At 51.3% G+C, this 22,674-nt stretch overlaps 1 protein-coding gene across 4 annotated transcripts in view; it reads left to right on the forward strand.

Moving 5' to 3' along the window:
- Positions 1–22,674, forward strand: part of COPG2 (COPI coat complex subunit gamma 2) — a 116,894-nt gene that overhangs the window by 74,557 nt on the left and 19,663 nt on the right. For all 4 annotated transcript variants that reach the window (XR_014833145.1, XR_014833146.1, NM_001246238.2 and 1 more), the window contains 5 exon segments: positions 850–953; positions 1,443–1,568; positions 2,509–2,571; positions 3,055–3,194; positions 3,756–3,927. Coding sequence is in view for 2 of the 4 variants with exons in the window: in NM_001246238.2 (NP_001233167.1) it covers positions 850–953; positions 1,443–1,568; positions 2,509–2,571; positions 3,055–3,194; positions 3,756–3,927 (605 nt within the window). In the remaining 2 variants the exon portion in view is untranslated.

Below are 22,674 nucleotides of genomic sequence, written 5' to 3' on the forward strand. Positions count from 1 at the left end.
TTGCAGAGGTGGCTTGGCTCTGGAATTGCTGTGGCTGTGGTGTCGGCCAGCAGCTACAGCTCCAATTTGACCCCTAGCCTGGGATCCTCCATGTGCCGCTGGTGCTGCCCTAAAAAAAAATGTATTGCAAGGCCTAAGAGTAGAGCTGATGGAGTAAGTTAGGGGCAGATGGCATTTTTCTTACTCTTGTGATTTTGCATGTGCTAAATACATGTAAAATTTGACTCCTGATTTTACTTGGATGATTTTGAGAAAATGACAAGTGCACGTGCCTCAATTAGTATAGTAGGGGCCAACTTCAAAGTGATTCACTATGTAGAGTTGAAAATACATAGATTTTCATGGTCTCCATGACTCCCAATTTGATGAGGAAGAGACTTGCTTTAGCAGACACTCTGTGATTACATCTTGTAATTGAAGCAGAAAAATTACAAGCCAAAGACAGGCTGGTTTAAACCAAACAAATTGCCATTTGAGTAGCATCAGTGCCTAGATTTGGAAGTATAACAGCACCATTTTTTTAATTATCTAGAAGTCTGAATCTTTACCGGGGTTGTGTGGTTGCAGATCCAAGAATAGACTCCAAACTGTTATCTTATGTTGGTGTTCTTCCTAATTATTTTAATGCCTACTTGTGTAGTGCTTTTGATTCATAATGACCACGTTTCTTCACCAATTTGGAACAGTCCCTAAGATTTGTGGAGATTTTAGGATCCACTGTTGGGTGTCGTTGAGCTCTTTTATAAAGGTGGTATTAGATAGCCTGGATTGTGTCCTTTAGGTATAGTGGTAAAACTATTGGAAATCTCTAGGGTGTGGTGACATGCCTATTCTGTATCCCCTGGACAGGTGTATGATGGATACTGACGATGAGGTACGGGATAGAGCCACCTTCTATCTGAATGTGCTGCAGCAGAGGCAGATGGCACTGAATGCCACATATATCTTCAATGGTCAGTGAGAGCCAAGATTGGAGACAGATACCCTTTCGTTCCACAAATGGTGTCCTAGAAGCACATCTCATTATGATTCGTGTATGAGCTGGCCTCACTAGGCAAAATGCTTGGGTTTTGTCTTTGAATGCAGTTCCATTTCTAGGGAAACCTAATGTATGTAAAAGCCAAGGATTATTGCTTGTTCTGGTTCTCCTTGAGCTCCCTCTTAGATGGCTTTACCTTTTTTCCCTTTTCTTATGCTATCATTGCTTCCACATGGCTCCATTGTTTTCTTTTCTAGAAGATACTTTTATTTTGTTAAAAATGTATATGCTCTGCTCCTATGCTTCCTTGGATGAAATTATAAGAGCCTTTATTTTTATTTAGGTTGTAAAATCTGTGGTTATATTTTTCTTTAGAAAGCTTAGATAAATATTACAAATCTGGGCCTCTCTGGATGCTAGGATTGGCAAGGAGTTATAATGCTGAGATATCTCTTTTTCATAGGCCTCACAGTCTCTGTACCAGGGATGGAGAAAGCCTTACACCAGTACACCCTGGAACCTTCAGAAAAACCCTTTGATATGAAATCGATTCCTCTTGCTATGGCTCCTGTTTTTGAACAGAAGTCAGGTAACAGCAGCACTTTGTCTGTTTTTCTGTATGCAAATAGCTTTATGTCAATAAAATAAAATTAGCATATTCTGCTATTTCTTTTAATTGTCACTCCTTACCTCTAAATCTTAGAGAACTAAGATGGATGATACTTTTGATACTTTTTAAATTAGGGCTTTAAAGTGTTTTCCTTTGTTTTCTCATGAGAGCAGAAATATGATATGTGATTCAGATTGAAAGGTTTTTTTTTTTTTAATGCTAAGTGTTCAGCATTTAAAGTTAGTTGTCACCGTGTGTCTCAAAGCAGTAATTGTGCTGTCACTTCCTGTTTTTACTTTCTAACATTGGTTAACTTCTCAATTTTTCTGTTGGAGGTTTAAAAAAAATAAAGGAGCAAAGTGTTTAGTGGTTAGAACTAAAAATGAAAGATTTCATGCTTAACTTCCAACACTTTCAGTTTCTTTGTTGATACTATACATCTGAATCATGAGATTTGTTTTATAAAGTGTTCTGCCCTTTTTTTTCCTTTTTATTCTTTTTTTTTTTTTTCTGCTGTGCCTGCAGCACATGGAAGTTCCCAGGCCAAGGATAGAATCTGCGCCACAGCAGCAACCTGAGCTGCTGCAGTGATAACTCCAGATCCTTAGCCCACTGTGAAGGAACTCCTGCTCCTCCTTTTAAGAGTAATTTAAAAAATATATCCTGGCTCATTAAAGCAAATACTGTATCTTTAGGATTTATTATTATTACTGAATCTTTGGGACTCTGTTATTTCACAAAATATGTTCACTAAATACATTTAGACGGTCCCTCCAAAAAAGGTGGCAGAGAACCTACTGGTATGATTTAGCAATAGCTCCCTATATATCTGCTAGAACTTTCTGCCCTCTGTCTGTCTGCATTTTTAGCTTGATAGTGGGAGGGAAGCTCACTTGATTGCTTGTACTTGTCTTTGTAGAAATCACACTGGTGGCTACTAAGTCAGAGAAGTTGGCTCCTTCCAGGCAAGACATTTTCCAAGGTATGATGATTTGTTGTGTAGAAGCAGTAGTCTTGTACTCTAGGCATTGTAAATATAATGAAGTCTACTACTTTCATTAAATTTGATTAATTCTCAGTATGAGAAATCTTTGTACAGCTGCATATTTATTGTCATGGTTCCTGGGGCTCCCTGCAGTCTATGGGACTGTCCAGTTTTCAGCTTACTAACTAGGAATGTTGTTCTTACTCTGTAACTTGGTTAACAGGGAACTCAAATTCTATGAAAGTAGGAATTTAGTTTGATTTCTCTGTGGGGTTTTTTTTTGTTTGTTTGTTTTGCTTCTGGTAATTCAGTATATAAACTCTCTTAAAAGATTATTTCACTAAAGGTTGGGACATATTAGTTGAGTGTGCAACTGTTAGTAAGGCTATGAAAACTTAAAACATTTCAGACACCCAAAGTAATATCTTTCCTTCTTCCTTCCTTCTTTTCTTTCCTTTTTTTTTTTTTTTTTTTTGATAGAACAACTAGCTGCCATTCCTGAGTTTATGAATCTAGGACCCTTGTTCAAGTCTTCTGAGCCTGTTCAACTTACAGAAGCAGAGACAGAATATTTTGTTCGTTGTGTCAAGCACATGTTTACCAATCATGTCGTGTTCCAGGTGAGATAAGTGCCACAACTGGTTCCCATAAGGGACTTAGAGTTAATTCCCCGTTAGTTTATGATTCTAAGTTCCTTTATAGAGAAGTAACTTAGCAGCATTTCTGGTTTTCTTTCCTAACACCATAGCTGTAGAGGTGTCTTCCTGTGATGGGTAGCTTTTGATGATGTAAATTTTAAAGGACATAAAACTGAAATGTTTGAAGAAGTTGGACAGCATATAAAGTATAATTTGTGAAAAATTAATCATCATTTAATATCAGGGTAAATGTGTTGTTCCAAGAACTTGGATTTCAGTTTGATTCTCTGACAGCTATCAGTCCGTCAGACTTCTGCCGTCTTGTTTGGTAGAACGCAATCTCAGGAAAGAGAAAAAAGCTGATGAATAACATAGAAAAGACCTCAAGAGTAAGCTTACCCTGTTGCTTTAAGAAAAATCTTAGGGGGAGCCCTGTCATGGTGTTTAGCGAGGGAAACTGAGTCGTGGGTTGGGATGGAAAGGAGCAACTTGCTTGAAAACAGTTCTTTTCCTCTATAGCTTTTTTGCTGGTTGACTTTTCAGTTTGACTGTACCAATACTCTCAATGACCAGCTACTGGAGAAAGTGACAGTGCAGGTGGAACCATCGGATTCCTATGAAGTGCTGTGTTGTATCCCAGCCGCCAGCCTACCTTACAATCAGCCGGGCATATGTTACACACTTGTTCGCTTGCCTGATGATGACTCCATAGCAGGTACTCACACACAGAATGGAGGCGAAGGGATTAAGAGCGCATTACCACTTGAGCTCTTAAGAGTTTGGACAGGTGTCTGGGGTTCAGGAATTTTTTTCTTTTCCAGAACTAAATGTAATGATAATGATGGTATATTTATATTTATAAAATTAGTTACTGCTACTGAAATAATTTTATAACCAAGTTTCCACATACAATATGCTGGACGTTTACTCTTAAAAGAGAAACTGAAAGTATACAGTGGTGGCCCAGAATGGACCTCCGACTCACCGTTGGAATAGTGTCACCATTAGTGAGGGTTCCTGTACCTGACGTCGTCTGTGAAGGATCTCCTTGATGTTTCTTTCCAGGGCATCCTAAGGACTTTTTATTTACCAGATCCATGGCGTTGTGAAATATATTGTTTTTAAGGGTCCTATAGCATAAGGCAGGCGTCTGAGAGTATGTCTTCACCTAGTGTGTGTGGCTTAGCCCACATTTGTGTATCTACATTTGAGAAAGGCTTTGTTGTCTTCTTGACCCGTGCACAGTCTTGGGGGTGAGAATGGGAGTCGGGGGAGGCCTGGGAAGGAGAGCCAACTGCTAGTGCCAATAGTATTTACAGATTTGGGGATTCGAGATCTTCTGACCCATCTCTTGTGAATGTCAGGTATTTTTTATACTTGATTCCTTTTCCCCATTTCCCCACATGTGTCTTGTCTTGTCTTATTCACTGCTGAGTAGTCACAACTGTTCCCCAGTTTTCACAGAAATAAGCACACACACTGCAGTTACATTTTGAACAATTTTATTACTAGTACAGGAAAAAAATTTTTACGACCAGTACAGGAAAAAATTTTTACTACTAATACAGGAAAAAACAGATAGAAATCAACAAATATTAGGAAAATTACAGAGTTACAAGAAATGGTAAAAGTACTAGTAAATAGTTATCCCTGGTAATCATTCAGTTACACTTGGGGCTTAACCTGTCTTCTCTTAGCCCCGCTCCCTTTTTAGGTGTTGGTTCTGGGAGCCCCTGCCCAGTCTTACCTGTGATGGATGACAGACCAGGCTGCTCACTCTAGCACGAGGTAGATTCAAGTTGGCACCATTGCTGGGTCTGGATCCCAGGTTGTTCCCTCTGGCCCTAGGTGGACCTGCACTTGCAGCCACCCCGGATCCATGACCCCCTGGGTAGGAAGGCACTTTCCTATCTGGCCTCCAGGGTTTCTCCTCCGAGCATCAGGCCATCCAACTTTAACCTTTAATTCCTTCCTTTATCCCGTTAGGAGCTCTCTTTTGTTCCATTCTCTTTTAGCTTCACTTTCTTTCCTGGTGTTTCCCTCTAGTTAGATTTGTCTAAGTATGTTCACCAGCCAGTGATTGAGCTGGCTGTTCTCGTATTTAGTTTTATTTACCTTTGTTCTAAACCAGAGTCTGGGCCCAGTCTTAATGTAGCCTCTGCCATCATCCTGGGATAAGCCACACTTTTTCAGTTTTTCCAGTAGCTACCGTTCTTTATTTCAAAATTCTTCCCCCTACTATATTTCTCACTAAGTTTCTGTTTTTTAAGGGGTGCCATTACTTCACCATATACTTTTAGAGGGAAGCAAAATGCTGAACTCACTGAAGAATCAAGCTCTTCCCAATTGAGAACACTAGCTCCTCCCATTTCCCCAGGTTCACTTGGATAACTGATAACTCAGATGCCTCACACCCCAGGGAGTGGTTCTAACAGAATACAGTAAATACAAGTTTACAATATCAAAATACATAAAACAACAATATTGAAATTACAGAAGTTACATAGAGTACAGGAGAAAACAACAACAAAACATTTCTACCAAGACAGAAAACGTAGGGGAGGTTTTCTTACTCCTCCGTACTAAGAAGGTAATTTCTTTTTAAAACACAGGTCTTACACATCAGCCCAGAGGTTTCAGCCTTTGGTCTGCTGGCTATGGACTCTTTTGCTTGGTGGTGGTATTTTGCATAAAAATTTGTCATTTGGAGAATTTCCTTTATTTTCTGTTAAATTCAAAGGGTTTGCTGATTGGTTAAAACTTAGTTATAAACTCGTGTCACTACATCTTGGGAAAAAATGGAATTCTGTCTCAACACTGGGACTTTTAAAACTGTGTTAGTTGTCAGTTTATATTTGAGCCATCATATATATACCTGCTTTTTAAAAACTCCTTTCTATTCTTTAGTCTTTGTTAGAAATTCTAAAATTTTTAATCCATGGCCGATCCAGTGTCTTTGCTGTACAATGAACAGAAGTGAAATACCAGGGCATAGGTGGTACTAAATCTTTTACCCATTGCTTCCTTTCTGCATTTTCCCATTGCAGGTATTCTGAATTTTACCAATCATCTGAAGATCTTTATATACATCACCTCTACTTGTCTCATCTCAGAAAATATATTTTCCATATAATTACAGGGAAAAAAAAGAAATTCTATAGATGGTGATTTCCTTCAACTTAAAATAGAATAGAGAGGCATATAGGTTTGGGAGATAAACTGGAATTTGAATTTTGACTCTACTCTACACTGTGATCTTAGACGAATCATTTGATCTCTGTAAGCCTTTCAGGATTGTTGTAAGGATAAAATGAAATTAAGTAATTAGTGTGGTGCCAGACACATAGTAAATACTGGATAGACTCTATTATTGTTTTAAATCTGAAACTATCCACTTTCTCCCTTCTTTAAAATCAAGAATTTCACTCTTCAAAAGACATACCTACACATCTCCTCCAGATAGTCCATCAATTGTTCTTTTCTTTGCTGTATCTTTAAACTTTTCCACTCCCCCTTCCTTTATAATGTACAGAAATTCTATGCCATCTGAAAACAATTATTTTAGCTCAATATAAGATATTTCTATAATTCCCTCACTGAAATCTTGGGCACTTTGTGGAAAAGAGTAATCAACATCCTAGGTCTCAATTTAATTAGTCCTACTTATCTTTTGTCCTCCAACACTCTTTACTCAAAAAATTTCTAGAAAAGCCTTCAAGGAAGTATGCTTTCTTAGTGTCCTTTCTCATCCAGCAATTTTCTTTACTCTGAATATTTATTATACTAGTAACAACATATATATGCAACATTCTATACATTTTTCTCCACTTTGGACCTCTGTAATGACCCTGCCTATTTAATTTTTTGTTTGATTACTTACTCAGAACCGTTCTGATCCCTACATAGCTTTTATTATTGGACTCTCAGTCCTTATTACATATTTCTCATCTCAAACCATTTCAGTAAATTTAAATAACTCATTTAAATATCTTCAAGAAAAATATCCATACCAAGATCAAGTTTAACAGTACATGCATATGAGTTTCTTTTTCTGATTTTCATTGGGGATGTTGCCTCCTATTTAACAATTCATAACTCTTCCCTGTATATATAAATACTTTAGTTCTCAACTTTCTGCCTATACTTCCCCAAACCTTTATCTTAACTTGAGCTACCACAAGATTCTGACAGATTCCAAACTCAGCTCTGAATCTGTAGTCCCCTTTCTGTTATCTGCTGTCCAGTATTAACCATGTTAACTCCTGACATTCTGTATTGAATCCACAGCATCAGTTGAGTAAAATTTAGCTCCATTTATGACTCACTTCTAATCCCTCATTGGGATCCATATTAATAATCTTTGATGAAACTGCATTCTTCTAAGCTAAGCATGTAATCTGACTTTTTAAATCAAATACTAAAAAGGAGGATAAGTTGAACATTACTCTTCAGCCACCATTTCCCTTCCTCTGTCACTAGGACTCATGTCAGTCCAGCCTTAGAATCAACATTCCTCCATTCTGACCCATTATAAGACTGGCCAAGATTCCTCATTTGAGACCTCATTCACCTGTTCAGTCATCTCGTAACCAACTTCCTGTCCTCATACACACTGAAATTTCTAACATACACTCTGTACTCACTTCAAAACCTGTATTTTTCATCCTATTTCATGTTCCTTTTCACACCACCATCAATAGCTATCACCTTTATTGCTGCCTTTCTTAAATGGTAACATCTCTCCAGAATGCAGTGTTAGCATGGCATATCCACTCATTTCCTATTTTCCCCTCTTTTAGCCTTAGGAAGAAAAAGCTCTCCATGTTGTACCACCCAGGCCTGGTTCACAGTCCAGCCTTTGAAGGTAGATGCAGCATGTGAAAACATGGGAACTTCCTCCATGACCTGCTCTTACCATCCAGAAGGGTCGTAGGCTGTGGAATGCCTCTTGATCTTTGGACGTGAGGAGCACTGATGTTCTAAGGATGGCTGCTGATGCTTTCCAGATTTTATTAATTTATCTCTATATGACTATTCATTCTCCTGAATTTACCCACTTTGATATAACTCTCTGATAGATTTTTCAGGTAGCCACAAATTTCCCTGTGAGAATTTCTTTTAACATATCCCTCCCACTTGCCTTTGTGCCCTTCATTGTGATCGAGTTGAACAGCAGCACTAACACATCACAGCCACTGTAATGTCCTTAATAATTCCAAGAACGATTTATATTCATACTGTTGCCTTAATTCCAATTTCATTTGAACCACTTCTTTCCTTTCTTCCTCTGCTCATTTTCATTGGAAAAACAGCAGACCTATAAATACTATATCAGCATCTATAGGAGGCACAGCTTAGCAGTGCTAACAATTGTTTCGAGTCCAGTTGATTGCCCTGTGCCACCTTTACTTTGTCCTTGGCTGTGCTGGAGTGTCGCTCTGTAAACATTCGACATTGGCCATCTTGCCACACAGCAGTGCTTGCCCACAGAGAGGACGGGTAGTCTCTAGACTTTCCTACGTTCTCTGGTATGGCTATACCACAGAGGCCACCCCCCTAGCCCCTGAGCTCTGTCATATCCCCAGACGGGGAGCTCTTCAGGCCGCCGGTCCCTTTATCTTCCCCTTGACTCCCCTGACCCTTCTCAGCACTGGCCTACCGCCTGCATGGCCCGGGGAGAACCCGAGCTCTCGCTCATTTGCACACTGGGTGCCGATGACCCTTGCCTGGCCCAGCCTCGGCCTTCCCCTCTGCTCTTATCTTCAGGAGCCCTTCCTCTTCCCCTTCACCATCTCATCCCCGTTCCCCGGGGCTCCCGCAGATGCAGTGCTCTTTTCCTGGACACCTGCTCCCTTCCAGTCCTGCCCTCGCATGCTCCTACTGCCAGCTCCTTGGTCTGCAACCTGCTGAGGTGCATGCACAGGCTGTCCCCTTTCACCCCTAAGCACCCTGTCTTTTCAGGTCCCCCAGGCTTCCCTCTGACCTTCCATCCCTTGACCTTGTCACACTCTGCACTGACAGGCTTGTCTCCACAGGCGTCCACCTCTGCCCCTCCTCCTCACCCATGTTTCTCCCAGGCCTTCCCTGTGCTGCTTCTCCTCCTGCATGGACTTCCTCACACCCTTGGCCCATTCACAGGGGCAGGGCTCCTGGATCCTCCACATTGACTCCGTCCTTGGACCTCTGTGCTTCCGCACTCCGTGCAGTGTGTTCCCTGATCCTCTCACAAAGCCTCTCCTGCCCCAGCTGCCAGGTGCCATCACTTCACCTCCGACCCTCTTTTTCCCCATGGACCAGCTCTCCTCTCCCACCAGTCTCAGAGCGCTCACCTCATCTCCTGCCTCTGGGGCCTATTTCCTCATCTCTCCTGATTTCCTTCTCTACTGCACACATAGCAAAGGCACTGTCCCACCTGTGCCATGTGACATTCTTCCAGCCCCCGTCTGTGACCCCCCACCCCAGCTGGCCTCGGCCGTCTCCCCTGCTGGGCACTCCCTTCTTGACCCCCGCCTTCTGCTCACCCCAGTTCAGTCGTCTCTGCTTCAGAAGCGCTGCCCTGAAGCCACACGCCCAGGAGCCAGGCTGAGCCTTCCTCCCAGGCCCTGGGATGTCCCCGCCCCGGCCCGGGACCTTTCACGTTGCCATGCAGACCCCTGTCGCACACTCGTCTGACACAGCTCTCGGGGAGCCTGGGCTCTGACTCTCCTGCTTTGTCCTTTCACCACAGCACTGTCCCTTGTCCTCCCCTGCTGCCCCCGCGCCTCCAGCCCCACCCCGACACCATCGCACTCGGTCTGGACCCGCACAGCGCCCTGGGCCGCGCTCCCCCCCCCCGACCCTCCACCCCCCCCCTAGCAGCCATCTCTCCCCCCACCCTCTCCTGCACGGCTGGCTCCTGTCTCCTCTGCCCCTTCCTTTGGTGTGGACGTGCCCTCCTGTGCTCTCTGCTCATGAACACACACCCAGCTTCCGTGCAGGCACCACTCCCACCTCCCTCAGCCTTACTTCTCAAGAGGCCTAAGCTCCAGGAGCACCACGCTTGCCATTCACTCCTAACTGATTGACAGTAGCCCCCCACCCCCCCTCCCCACCCCCCCACACACACATTGTTCAAAGTGCCTCGTCGGCTACATTCATTTACTCGCTGTCTGCCTGGTCCTGGGTCCTTTGCTTCCATGTCTGCCAGTCTTGGCTCCTCTGCTCTGGCCTCACCCCTCTGCCCAGCTCTCCACCCTGCCCTTCCACCCAGTGATTCTCACCCGAGGATGCAGGACCCCCAAGGCTGACCTATCAGCAGCACCTTTTGGGAATGTTTTTGTGTTTTCTTTTTGCATTTTTTGGTTTTGGTTTTGTTCCGAGCAGAGCACTGCTCGCCCTCAGATGCTCCGATAGGCCTCCCTTGGGGTCCATGCCCACAGCCCCCCCTCGGGTGAAATCCACCCCCCCCCCCCGGGAAGAACCACTGCTGTGGAAGCGCAGCCTGCCTCCCTGGGCTGCACGCTCCCCTCCACCTCTGGCCTCCAGTGGTTGCCACTGACACTTGTTCCTCAAAGGTCCCAGCACTGCCCCCACGTGACCCTGGCCCGGCACTGTCCTCTTGGAACCACCACACTCCCTTCCGTGTTTACTCACGGACACCCGACATGCCCCAAACCCCAGTCTGCACTGGAGCGCCTTTCTTGTCAAGACAGCTTCCCCCCATCCCACCAACATCCCCCCTCCCCATCCCACCCCTCAGCCCCTTACCTTTATGACTCTTGGACATTATGACAAGACCTTTGGTGAGACCTGTCCTTGGTGCTTGCCAGCATCCGTTTCTCTAGGTTACCCTCACTACCGACCTGTGACACTGTCCCCTGCAGACCCTGCCCTTGCGCTCCTCACATCCCCCTCTGATGTGCACCATGCAGCCCTTTCCCCGCGTCCCTCCTGCAGCTACTGTCCTTTGTCCTCTCTGGGTGGGGTCACAGGTCTTCCCAATCCTGTCCTCAGCCTGTAGTCATCACCCAACACTGCACTTGTCATCAGTCTAGAAGTTCAGTTAATGGATGGTTTTCTGTGTCTGCAGTTTCTCAGTGTCTGCAGTGCCATCTCCCTCCCCCCTGGATCAATCCCAAATCTGACCCCTGGCACGTCCAACTCTGTCAAACCTGCCTTGAACCCCAACCCAAACCCATTCTCTACTCATTCCAAACCCTCCTCCCTGGGCCCCACCGGATTAAAGAGCCTGGCCACAAAGTTCTACCCTTGCCACAACGTTCAAGGCTGTAGGAGTAGCCACTGCTCCCCACCTGCTGCCAGCACCCCCTCCCCACTCCTCCTTCCCCAAGCCCCTGCCCCCACTGGCTGGCCCCCAAACTCTGACCTTCCTTCCGGTTGGCACCTCTGCCAGAAGGCCTCTCTGCACGTCCTCCTCCTCTTTCCCCCTGTTGGCGTCCAGCTTGTCTCCCTTCTGCTGTGCTCCACTCTCCATGCTTCCCTGGGGCCTCCCATCACCTTGTCTGTCCCTGAGAGGTGACCTTCCCACGGTGCTGCATGAGGCCCCATATGAACATTCCTTCCAGCTACCTTTCCTTGGGCACCCATTTCTTCCCCTTCCCTCCCTGGGCCATGGAAAGTGCCTTGTCTGGGGCTCATGATCTCAAAGCATGCAAATGCCCATCATTGAGTAGCTTCGAGTTATCCCTCCTCCGTAGCGGGTGCTCCCTCCTGTGACCTGCTCTCACAGCTCACAGTTTCCTTCCCCTGCTCCGCCATGTTCTCTCCCCAGGTAATGGCTGTCCCTGGTCCCATCCTTCTTCCACTGGCTTAGGCCACCGTTTTCCTTTAGGCTCCCTTTTCCTTAGCCCTTCCCTGTCTCACCTTCCCTCCTGTCCTCTCTTCCCTTCTGATCAAGCCACTGCCCACAAGACCCCACTTCCCCATCTTCTCCTTCCCTGACCTTCCCTGCTTCTGTCTCTCCTCCCATGGGTCCCAGGATGCGCCCTTGTCCACCGCTCTGCTCTTCCGCTCCCCAGTGACCCCTCTGTTGCCCTCTTGGCTATGTCTTAAGGCTCTCCTCCTGCTCTCTGTCCCGTTGTGCCTGCCTTTCTGTTGTTCCCCAGATCTGACCTCCTGAACACAAGCCCCCACCCCCAAGCCTCCACCCTGCCCCTTGCTCTCCCCCCGTGCCTCTGTGCTGCCCACATTCTCTTCTCCGACTAGACCCATGGTTTGCAGACCCCCACTTGTCCCTGGTTCCCTGTGCAGAGTCTCTCTGCTGCATTCTAGCCCTCCAGATGTTATAGCTCCCTTAAAGCAGCAAAAGCACTGTTGATGCCACATTAACTCCTGGCCACTCTTCTGTCAATTCCAAGCATATTTGCTACCCAAACACTAGACTCCATCTACTTGAATCTATCCTGAAGACCCCAAGGTTCTCTGCCGGTGCGTTCTGTGCAGAATCTAACTAATGTGCAGTGCTGCCATTTCCTTCATGTAACCATAGTCATTGTGACCTCTGCCCCCAGCTGCTCCCGAGATCCCTGGGTCTTCAGTTGCCTGGGCTGTGGCATCTCAGCTGACACCTCCGCTGCTCTACTCGTACCACTGGGCCTCAGTAACCGCACACACCGCTCCTCTGTGCCCTGAGATCAGCAGATGTCCCCACATTCCTGAAGTTCTCTCCTCTCCTCTGTGCCTACTGTCCTTTACATGTGCCATCGGCTCCCTCTCCTCATGGCTGCCTGAGACTCCCCTCTCCCGCTGTGCAGGTGGGGTAGGGACTGAACAGGATGTGGCCCATCCTCCGCCTTTCCTTCCGCCTTTGAGAAACGCTCTGCTTCCAACAACATCCCGTCCTGCTGCCCTACCTCCTGACAGGCCTGGGAAGTGTTCACTCTTCCTCCACACCTGCCCGCTTCCTGGTCCAGCAAGTGCTGTACTGAATCCATGGTCTCCAGAAACACCCGTAGGGACACTGCATTTCAGGTCTGCTGTTTTGGAAAAGGTCTTGCTTCTGGGTCCTCCATGACCTTTCCTCTCAAGCTGTCCCGACGTGTAGGGTGGGCCTCAGGCTCTACCCCCTCGTCCTCCCTCGCCCGGCCTACGCTCCTCTCCCAGCTCCCAGCCCATCTCACCCTCCCGGCGCGCCTTCCTCCCTCCCTGGGCCCACAGTTGGGGGCCCAGCTCCTAGCTTCTCCCCATCCCCTCTCCCTTCTCGCTCTTGGCCACCCCTCTCAGCACAGGGTGGTCTCAGATCCTCTCAACAAGCCTCTCCTGCCCCAGCTGCCCGCGCCATCCCTTCAACCTCCTCCCTCTCCTGGCCCGATGGTCCCCCGCTCTGCCGCACGCTCCTGCCCGCCCGCCCGCCCACCGGCGACGGCTCCCCTGACCTCTTCCTCCTCGGCCCAGTGTCCAGCTGCCCCTGATGTGCTGCCCTCTGGCCCGCACGGCAGCACTTCCAGCCCCCGTCTGTGACCCCCCACCCCAGCTGGCCTCGGCCGTCTCCCCTGCTGGGCACTCCCTTCTTGACCCCCGCCTTCTGCTCACCCCAGTTCAGTCGTCTCTGCTTCAGAAGCGCTGCCCTGAAGCCACACGCCCAGGAGCCAGGCTGAGCCTTCCTCCCAGGCCCTGGGATGTCCCCGCCCCGGCCCGGGACCTTTCACGTTGCCATGCAGACCCCTGTCGCACACTCGTCTGACACAGCTCTCGGGGAGCCTGGGCTCTGACTCTCCTGCTTTGTCCTTTCACCACAGCACTGTCCCTTGTCCTCTCCTGCTGCCCCCGCGCCTCCAGCCCCACCCTGACACCATCGCACTCGGTCTGGACCCGCACAGCGCCCTGGGCGGCGCTCCCCCCCAACCCTCCACCCCCCCCCTCCCCAGCAGCCATCTCTCCCCCCACCCTCTCCTGCACGGCTGGCTCCCAGGTCTTTTCATGTCCACATCCCCACACACCTCTCTTATCCTCCACATTTAATGACTCTCAGGCTTGTGGCAATATCTTTGGTCCAGTTCTCTTTCTCGGTACTTGTCCCTTTCGGTAGTTTATCCCTCTTCCTCTCCACTGAGCTTATGGTCATAAAGTCCATCCCTGTTTCCTGCCACCCAGATGTTCCCCTTCTTCCTTTCTTGCAGCTACTCTCTTTTGTCCACACTGGGTGGGTTCAGTGTTCTTACCCTACCTCTTTTTAGTGTAGTTGTGACCCCCAACATTGGACTTATAGTCAGTCCACAAGCTCAGTTAAACTACAGGATTTTCTCAATGCCTGGAACTTAGCACATGTGCACCAACTTCTGCCCCCTCCTCCCATCCCCAGTGATCCCAACCTTGCCCTCGCTTCCAATCCAGTCAATCCCAACCCACACCCTGATCCTGGACCCCTTCCGAAACCCCATAACCCCCCCTCCCACCCTGGGCCCCACCGGAGCCATGTTAAAAACCTGGTCACAAAGTTCTACCCTTGCCACAACGTCCAAGGCTGTAGGAGCAGCCACTGCTCCCCACCCGCTGCCAGCACCCCCTCCCCACTCCTCCTTCCCCAAGCCCCTGCCCCCACTGGCTGGCCCCCACACGCAAGGGGACCTTCCTTCCCCTTGGCACCTCTGAGATCTGCCTGGATTCCTACTGGCCACTCCCTCTTCTTGTCGCTCCCCTGCCGGGTCCAGCCTGGCCTTCCACCTCTCCCACCCGCACCCTCCCTGGGGCCTCCCGTCACTGTCTGTCTCTGGCAGGTGACCCTCTCGTCGTGTCCCATCAGAGCCCCATGTGGACTTTCCTTCTGCGACCTTTCCTTCCTCAGGTCCCCTCTTTCTTCCCTTTGCCTCCCTGGCCCAGGGAAAGTGCCCTGCCTCTTCTCTGGGGCCCATGGTCTCATCTCAAGTCTCCCTAATGCCCGTCACTGAGTGGCTTTGGGGTCGTCCCTTCTCCTCGTAGCGGTGCTCCCTCCTGTGACCTGCTCTCACAGCTCCCACTCTTCCTTCCCCTGCCCTGCCACGCTCTCCCCAAAACCATCTCTCCCCATATCATGGGCTGTCACTGGTCCCATCCTTCCACGGGCTCAGGCCACCTTCAGGCTCCCTTTTCCTTAGCCTTCCCCTCCCTTCCTTCCTGTCCTCTCTTCCCTTCTAATCAAGCCCCTGCCCGCAGTTCTTCACACCAAGCTGGCCCTTCCTCCTCTGCTTCCTTCCTGGCCTCCAGTGCTTCCATCTTTCCTCCCACGTGCCCCAGGTACACCCCTGGCCATCTCCTTGGTCTTCCACTTCTTGTTGACGTGCCCAGATCCCCTCTTTCCTCTCGGCCACATTCCTTCCACATGCAGATCTTAAGACCCTCCAATCGCTCCCATCCCATTCGGCCTTGCTTCCTCTGTTGTTTGGGTCCAGCCTCCTAAACAAGAGTCCCTCATCCCCTCAAGCCTCCACTGTCCTACCCACTGCTCTCTCCTATGGCCCTTTACTGCCCACATGAGCTTCGCAGACTAGACCTCTGACGCCTCACTAGCTTTGAAGATTCCCGCTCTTGCCCTGATTCCCTGTGCAGTTTATCACATGCTAGACCTTCACTCTTCAGCACCCGAGGAAGAGCAGAAGCGTGGAGCTGGTGACTGCAAAGGGCGGACCCCCTTCTTTTCCAGCCATTCCTGTGCCATTTCTAAGCATACTCGCTGCCCACACACTGGGCTCCTTTCCAGTGTCCAGAGGTTACTTGCTAGTGGTTTATGTGCAGGGTCTCTCTGCTGCACCACACTGCCCTGTGTCCTCTGTGTCACCACAAACACTGTGGCCCTTTCCCCCTTGCTCTGAGGCCCTTGGGTCTTCCAAGGCCCAGGCTGTGGTATCTCAGCTCTGCTCTGCTCCTGCCATCTGGTATCCGTATGGTACAGACCCTTTTGCCTCCTGAGATTTGCTGAAGTCCCACATGGGGAGCCCTTCCTGCTGCCCTTCTCTGCTCTGCAGTGCCCTCTTTACCTGCTCTGAGCCCCAGCAAGTTCATGACTTCTTTCCTCTCTTCATTCCTTCCTTCTCCCATCAACTCCTCTGACCCAGCCCCCATCCTTCAGACACCTTCCAAGGCTGCCTAAGCCTCCCATGTCTCTCTCTTTCCAAGCTGGCCGCCCACTGAGCTGGCTCAGCCCCGCATCCCCCTATTGTCCCACTCTTGTCTTGGAGAGCCCTTTGCTTCCTCTTCAGCATCCCATCCCACTTCCCACCCCGCTGCCCGTCCAGCCACAGATCCCCTGATCTTTCCCACACCTTCTCCTCCTGTGACCTGTCCTCATGCTCTGCCATTGCCAGCTCCTTCGTCCCCAGCATGTTGTACTCAGCATGTTGTACTTTCTGCATCCACACCCAAGTGTGCTGCTTTGGGGTCTACCATTTCGGAAACGGTCATTGCTTCTGGGTGCTCTGACCTTCAGTCACCTCAGCATGGGCCACCCTGTCAGGGCTGTCTCCAAATTTCTCGAAGAGCCACGGCCTCTACCATCTCCATTGGTTCTGGCCTCACCCACCTCTCCCAGAGCTCCTCGCTTGCCTTCCTCTCGCTGTGCTCTTCCTCCTGCCCTTGACCCACTTCGGGGGAAGGTTTCTAGGCTCTGCACAGCCACTCTCTCCTTCAGGCTCTCTGCCACCCATCTCTAGGTTCAGCGCCCTCCCTGATCCCTGCAACAAGCCTCTCCTGCCCCAAATGCCAGGAGCCGTCACCTTACCTTGCTCAACCTCCAGCTAGTTGGACCCCTTCTCCTGCACCCCACTCCCCCACCTGCCAGAGACTGCGCACCTGACCTCCTGGCTGCAGGATCCTCTTTTGCAATACAGTAAAAACCTGTCCTCCTGAGCATGCGGCACTCTGTCAGCTCCCTCTGTGAATCGTCCGGTGGGATTCAGCAGTCTGTCTGCTCGGTGCTCCATTCCTGATCCTCGCCCACTGCTCATCCCAGGTCAGTCCCCTTTGCCTCAGACACGCTGCTCCCAGTGCATGGAGTCTGCACACCAGCCCATTCTCAGCCCTGCACTGATGCTGCAGTTCCCCCCAGGACTTTGGAAAGGTCACTCCCTGGAACATTTCATGCTTCCATCCATACCCCATATTGTTGTCAGTGACAGCTCCTGGAGAGCCTCGTCTAATTCTTGTGCCCTCTTCCTTTCATTTATAGCACCTTGGCTTATGCCCTGCATCCCACCACCTCATGACTGACACCATCCTGCTGGGCCTCGAACTGCACACAGCCCTGCGGCCTCCTGTCTGCCTCGTGCTCTCCTCCTCCTTCCTCCCAGATGCCCTCCTTGACCGCTGCGTCCCAGCCTCTCTTCCCTTTCTTCTCTGTAGAAATCCCTGCCAGAGCTCTCTTCTCCTGAATGCACAGCCCAGCTTCCTTTTGGCTGCCACTCCATCCCTCTCAGCCTTGTTCCTCAGGCAGGCTCAGCCAGCACCATGGTCCTGTCGGGTGAATCCTAACCCGCCCTGATCATTCCACATCCTTTGTTGGCTGCATCCATTTACTCCCTGTCTGTCCTCGTCCTTTGCTTCCATGTCTGACAGTCTTGACCAGTCACCTCCCTCTACCCTACCTCAGAGGCTCATCTGCTCTGGCCTCACCTCTCTGCCCAGCTTCCACCCTGCCCTTGCACCCAGTCATGCTCAGGCGGGGATGCAGGACCCCCAAGGCAGCCTATCAGCCTCATTACGCAGGCATGTTCTTATGCTTTCTTTTGGGTTGTTGTTGGTGGGTTGGTTTTTAGTTTCCTTTTTGTATTGAGCAGCGAACTATTCACTATTCAGGTGTTTCCTGCTTTCTTTGGACCCATGCCCACAGCTTCTCTTGGGTGAAATCCAACACCACCATCCCCCCGCCGCTCCCCAGTTCCCATGAGGGTCCCTGCTGGGGAGGCTCACTGCGATGCCCTGGGCTGCACTCCGCCTGTCTCTAGTCTCCCAGTAGTTGCTGTTGACACTTGTCCTTCAGGGTCCCCACACTGTCCCCACTCTCACATTGCTCAGTGCTCTCCTCCTGGCACCACCACACTCCCTCCGCCCTGACGCCTGCCATGGCCCAGCGCCCAGTCTGCATGAGAGGACCGTCCCGCTCACACACACCCACCCCTCTCCCCCTCCTTCATGACTCTCAGGCACTGGGGAATATCCTAGTCCAAATCTGGTCCTCCTTGGCACCCACCACTGTCCGTTTCCCCGCCTTCACCCCACACCAGACCCAGGACCCCGAGCCCCTGCAGAGCCTTGTCCCTTGGTCGTCCTGTCCCTCTGTGCTTCCCACCGAGCAGCCCTTTCCCCGCGTCCCTCCTGCAGCTACTGTCCTTTGTCCTCTCTGGGTGGGGTCACAGGTCTTCCCAATTCTGTCCTCAGCCTGTAGTCATCACCCAACAATGGACTTCTCATCAGTCCATAAGCTCTGTTAAAATATATGATTTTCTCAATGCCTGGAGCTTGGCTCCCCTCCCCCCCCCACCCCAGCCTCCCCACCCCACTAATCCCAACCCTGCCCTCCCATCCAACCCCCCCAAACCCAACCCACATCCCCACCCTAGCCCTGTCCCCCCACCCCTCCCCGACCCATCCCGTCACCCCTCCCCACACCCATTGCCCTCCCAACCCCACCACTGACCCCCACCCCAACCCCCCATCCCCACACCCCATCCCCAACTCCCACCCCCCCCCACCCCAACCCTTGCGGATCCGTATTAAAGAGCCTGGCCGAAAAGTTCTACCCTTGCCACAACGTCCAAGGCTGTAGGAGCAGCCACTGCTCCCCACCCGCTGCCAGCACCCCCTCCCCACTCCTCCTTCCCCAAGCCCCTGCCCCCACTGGCTGGCCCCCACACGCTGACCTTCCTTCCCCTTGGCACCTCTGAGATCTGCCTGGATTCCTACTGGCCACTCCCTCTTCTTGTCGCTCCCCTGCCGGGTCCAGCCTGGCCTTCCACCTCTCCCACCCGCACCCTCCCTGGGGCCTCCCGTCACTGTCTGTCTCTGGCAGGTGACCCTCTCGTCGTGTCCCATCAGAGCCCCATGTGGACTTTCCTTCTGCGACCTTTCCTTCCTCAGGTCCCCTCTTTCTTCCCTTTGCCTCCCTGGCCCAGGGAAAGTGCCCTGCCTCTTCTCTGGGGCCCATGGTCTCATCTCAAGTCTCCCTAGTGCCCGTCACTGAGTGGCTTTGGGGTCGTCCCTTCTCCTCGTAGCGGTGCTCCCTCCTGTGACCTGCTCTCACAGCTCCCACTCTTCCTTCCCCTGCCCTGCCACGCTCTCCCCAAAACCATCTCTCCCCATATCATGGGCTGTCACTGGTCCCATCCTTCCACGGGCTCAGGCCACCTTCAGGCTCCCTTTTCCTTAGCCTTCCCCTCCCTTCCTTCCTGTCCTCTCTTCCCTTCTAATCAAGCCCCTGCCCACAGTTCTTCACACCAAGCTGGCCCTTCCTCCTCTGGCCCCCACTTCTCCATCCGCGCATGAGATGCACCCCTGCCATTCATCCTTGACCACACACTCCCCCCCTGCCACACTTCCCGTCCTCCCTTTGCCCTCTTTCCCTCCTCACCACACCCATGAGCAGACCCTCCCCTGGCTCTCCATCCCGTTCTGCCTGTTCCTCTGTTTCCATCAGATCCAGCCTCCCAACCAAGAGACTGTCCCGCCTCCTAAGCTTTCATTCTCCCCCAGCCCCGCCCCTGGCTTTCTCCCTCTGTGGCCTGCTGCTGCCCACATTATCTTCTCCAACTAGACCTATGACACCCCTCAGGTTTTGATGGTCCCCCCTCTCTCCCAACGTCTCTGGGTGGAGTCTCTCTGTGCTTGCTGGACCCCCATCCTTTTCAGCCCCCCTGGAATAGCAGATGCATGAATTCAGCCATCTTTGTGGAGTGTCACCTCTGTCTTGTTTCCTGCTCACTCCTCTGTCATTTCTAAGCTATCCGCTACCCCCCCCATCCACACACACACACACACACACACACACACACTACTCCATCCACTGTGTCCATACCAAAGTCCCTGAGAATACCTTGCCATCGGTTTCTGTGCAGGGTCCATCCTAATGTGCACACTGCCCTGCTTCCTCATTTTCATGCCTGTCTCTGGGTCCCCTGTCCCGACTCGCTCCTGAAGGCTCCAGGTTTCAAACCCCCGGAGCTATGCCTTCTCTGCTCCTCTCCTCCCGCCTGGCCTCGATACCACCCGCTCAATCCTTTTGGCCCAAGATCTGCCAGCACCCCCAGACTGGGAGCTCTTCATGTGGCCTCTCCTTTCCACAGTTTCGCCTTTACTGAAGCTTAGCCCCTAGCGCCTTCATGAGCTTCCCCCCACTCCCATCCCTTTCTCCGCCACGTGCCACCCCTGATGCAGCTCACTCTGGGGGACCGCCGTCTCGTAGCTGCTCCAAACTCCACTGTCTCCCTGTTGCCACTCTGGGTGGGGCGTGAAGCTTACTTGGCCCAGCCTCCCTGCCTTTTCTCCGGCTCTCGTCTTGGAGAGCCCCTCTGCTTCACCTTCACCATCGTGTCCCGCTCTCTGGCTGTCTGCCAGTCATGTGGCAGTCGGAGGTCTTTCCTTAACCTCTGCTCCCATGTGGAGCAGCCCTCATGCTCCCTCCCTTGCCATCTCTCTATCCGCAGTGTGCTGTCCTGGATCTACACGTTCACCCCCAAGCACCCTTCCTTTTCGGGTCCGCCCTTTGGAAAGAAAGGGTCCTTGCTCCTCTGGGCTTCTCTCTGACCATCCATCATCACCTCATGCGTTTCCCGGTCCTCGCTGACCTTGCCCACACCGTGCTCTTCCTCCTGCAGAGCGTGTATCACACCCTTGGCTGACTTTGGGAGGCAGACTATCTGGATTCTCCACATCCATTCATTTCTCCTTTGGGCTCTTGGTAACCCCTCTGTTGAGGGAGCGCATCCTCCAGTCCTCTCAACAAGCCTCACTCCTTAGCCTCGAGGCTCCCCTCGCCTGCCCGTCCCCCGCTGGACTGCTCTCCCCTTCCACTCTCTGGGCGGTGGAGCCTGCTCACCTGACCTACAGCCCCGGCCCCCTTGCCAGGTCTCCTGCTCTGCTTCTCTCTTGCACCCGGAGCCGCACTCCTTCGGCTCCCCGCAGTGACCCTCCCTGACCCTCCCGGCACGAGTCTCTAGTCTCCTCTCTGTGCCCTCTCTTCTTGGTCCCGCATCTGCTGCTCAACCCAGTTCAGTTATTTTTGCCTCCGAAACACTGTGTCGAACCAGCACACTCTGCCAACACCCAGACTCATGTCCTGTGAACCCAAGGCCCACGCAAACCTTGCAGGTTTCTCTTCAGAGCCTTTGTTTCACAGTCTCCCGACACAGCTCCTGGGGAGCCCTTCCCCAGAGTCACCTGCCTTTACCCTCTCAGCACAGCCCTTTACCTCCTGCCCTTGCACCTGCCACCACCCTGACCAACCCCCAGGCTGCCCTGCACGGAGCCCTGGGTCCAGCTGTGCACCGCCCGCCCGGCCCCTCTCCCTCCTCCCAGACACCTCCTTCCGGGCTGTTCATTGTCCCTTCTGCCCCTTCCTGTGCTGTGGACATTTCCTCCAGTGTTCTTTGATCCCCTGTGCCCACCCAACTTGCTTTCGGTCACAACAGCCATCTCTCAGCTTTATATCTCAAGCATCCTCAGCTCCGGGACCCCCAAGTTGGCACTCCACTCCTGTCCCAATAACGGAAATTCCAACCCACCTCCCACTGTTCCAGGTGCTTTGTCGGCTACATTCATTTACTCGCTGTCTGCCTGGTCCTGGGTCCTTTGCTTCCATGTCTGCCAGTCTTGGCTCCTCTGCTCTGGCCTCACCCCTCTGCCCAGCTCTCCACCCTGCCCTTCCACCCAGTGATTCTCACCCGAGGATGCAGGACCCCCAAGGCTGACCTATCAGCAGCACCTTTTGGGAATGTTTTTGTGTTTTCTTTTTGCATTTTTTGGTTTTGGTTTTGTTCCGAGCAGAGCACTGCTCGCCCTCAGATGCTCCGATAGGCCTCCCTTGGGGTCCATGCCCACAGCCCCCCCTCGGGTGAAATCCACCCCCCCCCCCTCGGGAAGAACCACTGCTGTGGAAGCGCAGCCTGCCTCCCTGGGCTGCACGCTCCCCTCCACCTCTGGCCTCCAGTGGTTGCCACTGACACTTGTTCCTCAAAGGTCCCAGCACTGCCCCCACGTGACCCTGGCCCGGCACTGTCCTCTTGGAACCACCACACTCCCTTCTGTGTTTACTCACTGACACCCGACATGCCCCAAACCTCAGTCTGCATTGGAGCGCTGGATTTTTTTTTAAAACTCTCCTCCCCATGCCTATCCCTCCTGCCTCCATGCTTTATGGCCGTCAGGCACCGTGACAGGATCTCTGGTGCAAAAGCAAACCTGGTCATTCTCAGCACTTGCCACTGCCCTTTGCGTAGGTGACCCCTCCTTATTTCGGATCCTTGGCACAGTCCCTGCACAGCCTCTCTCCTGCTGTCCTCCT

This window comes from Sus scrofa, chromosome 18, assembly GCF_054392235.1.
Source record: "Sus scrofa isolate SSC_HxYL_T2T_F1_AM1 chromosome 18, Sscrofa_HxYL_maternal_Yorkshire_Landrace_v2.0, whole genome shotgun sequence".
Taxonomy (NCBI): domain Eukaryota; kingdom Metazoa; phylum Chordata; class Mammalia; order Artiodactyla; family Suidae; genus Sus; species Sus scrofa.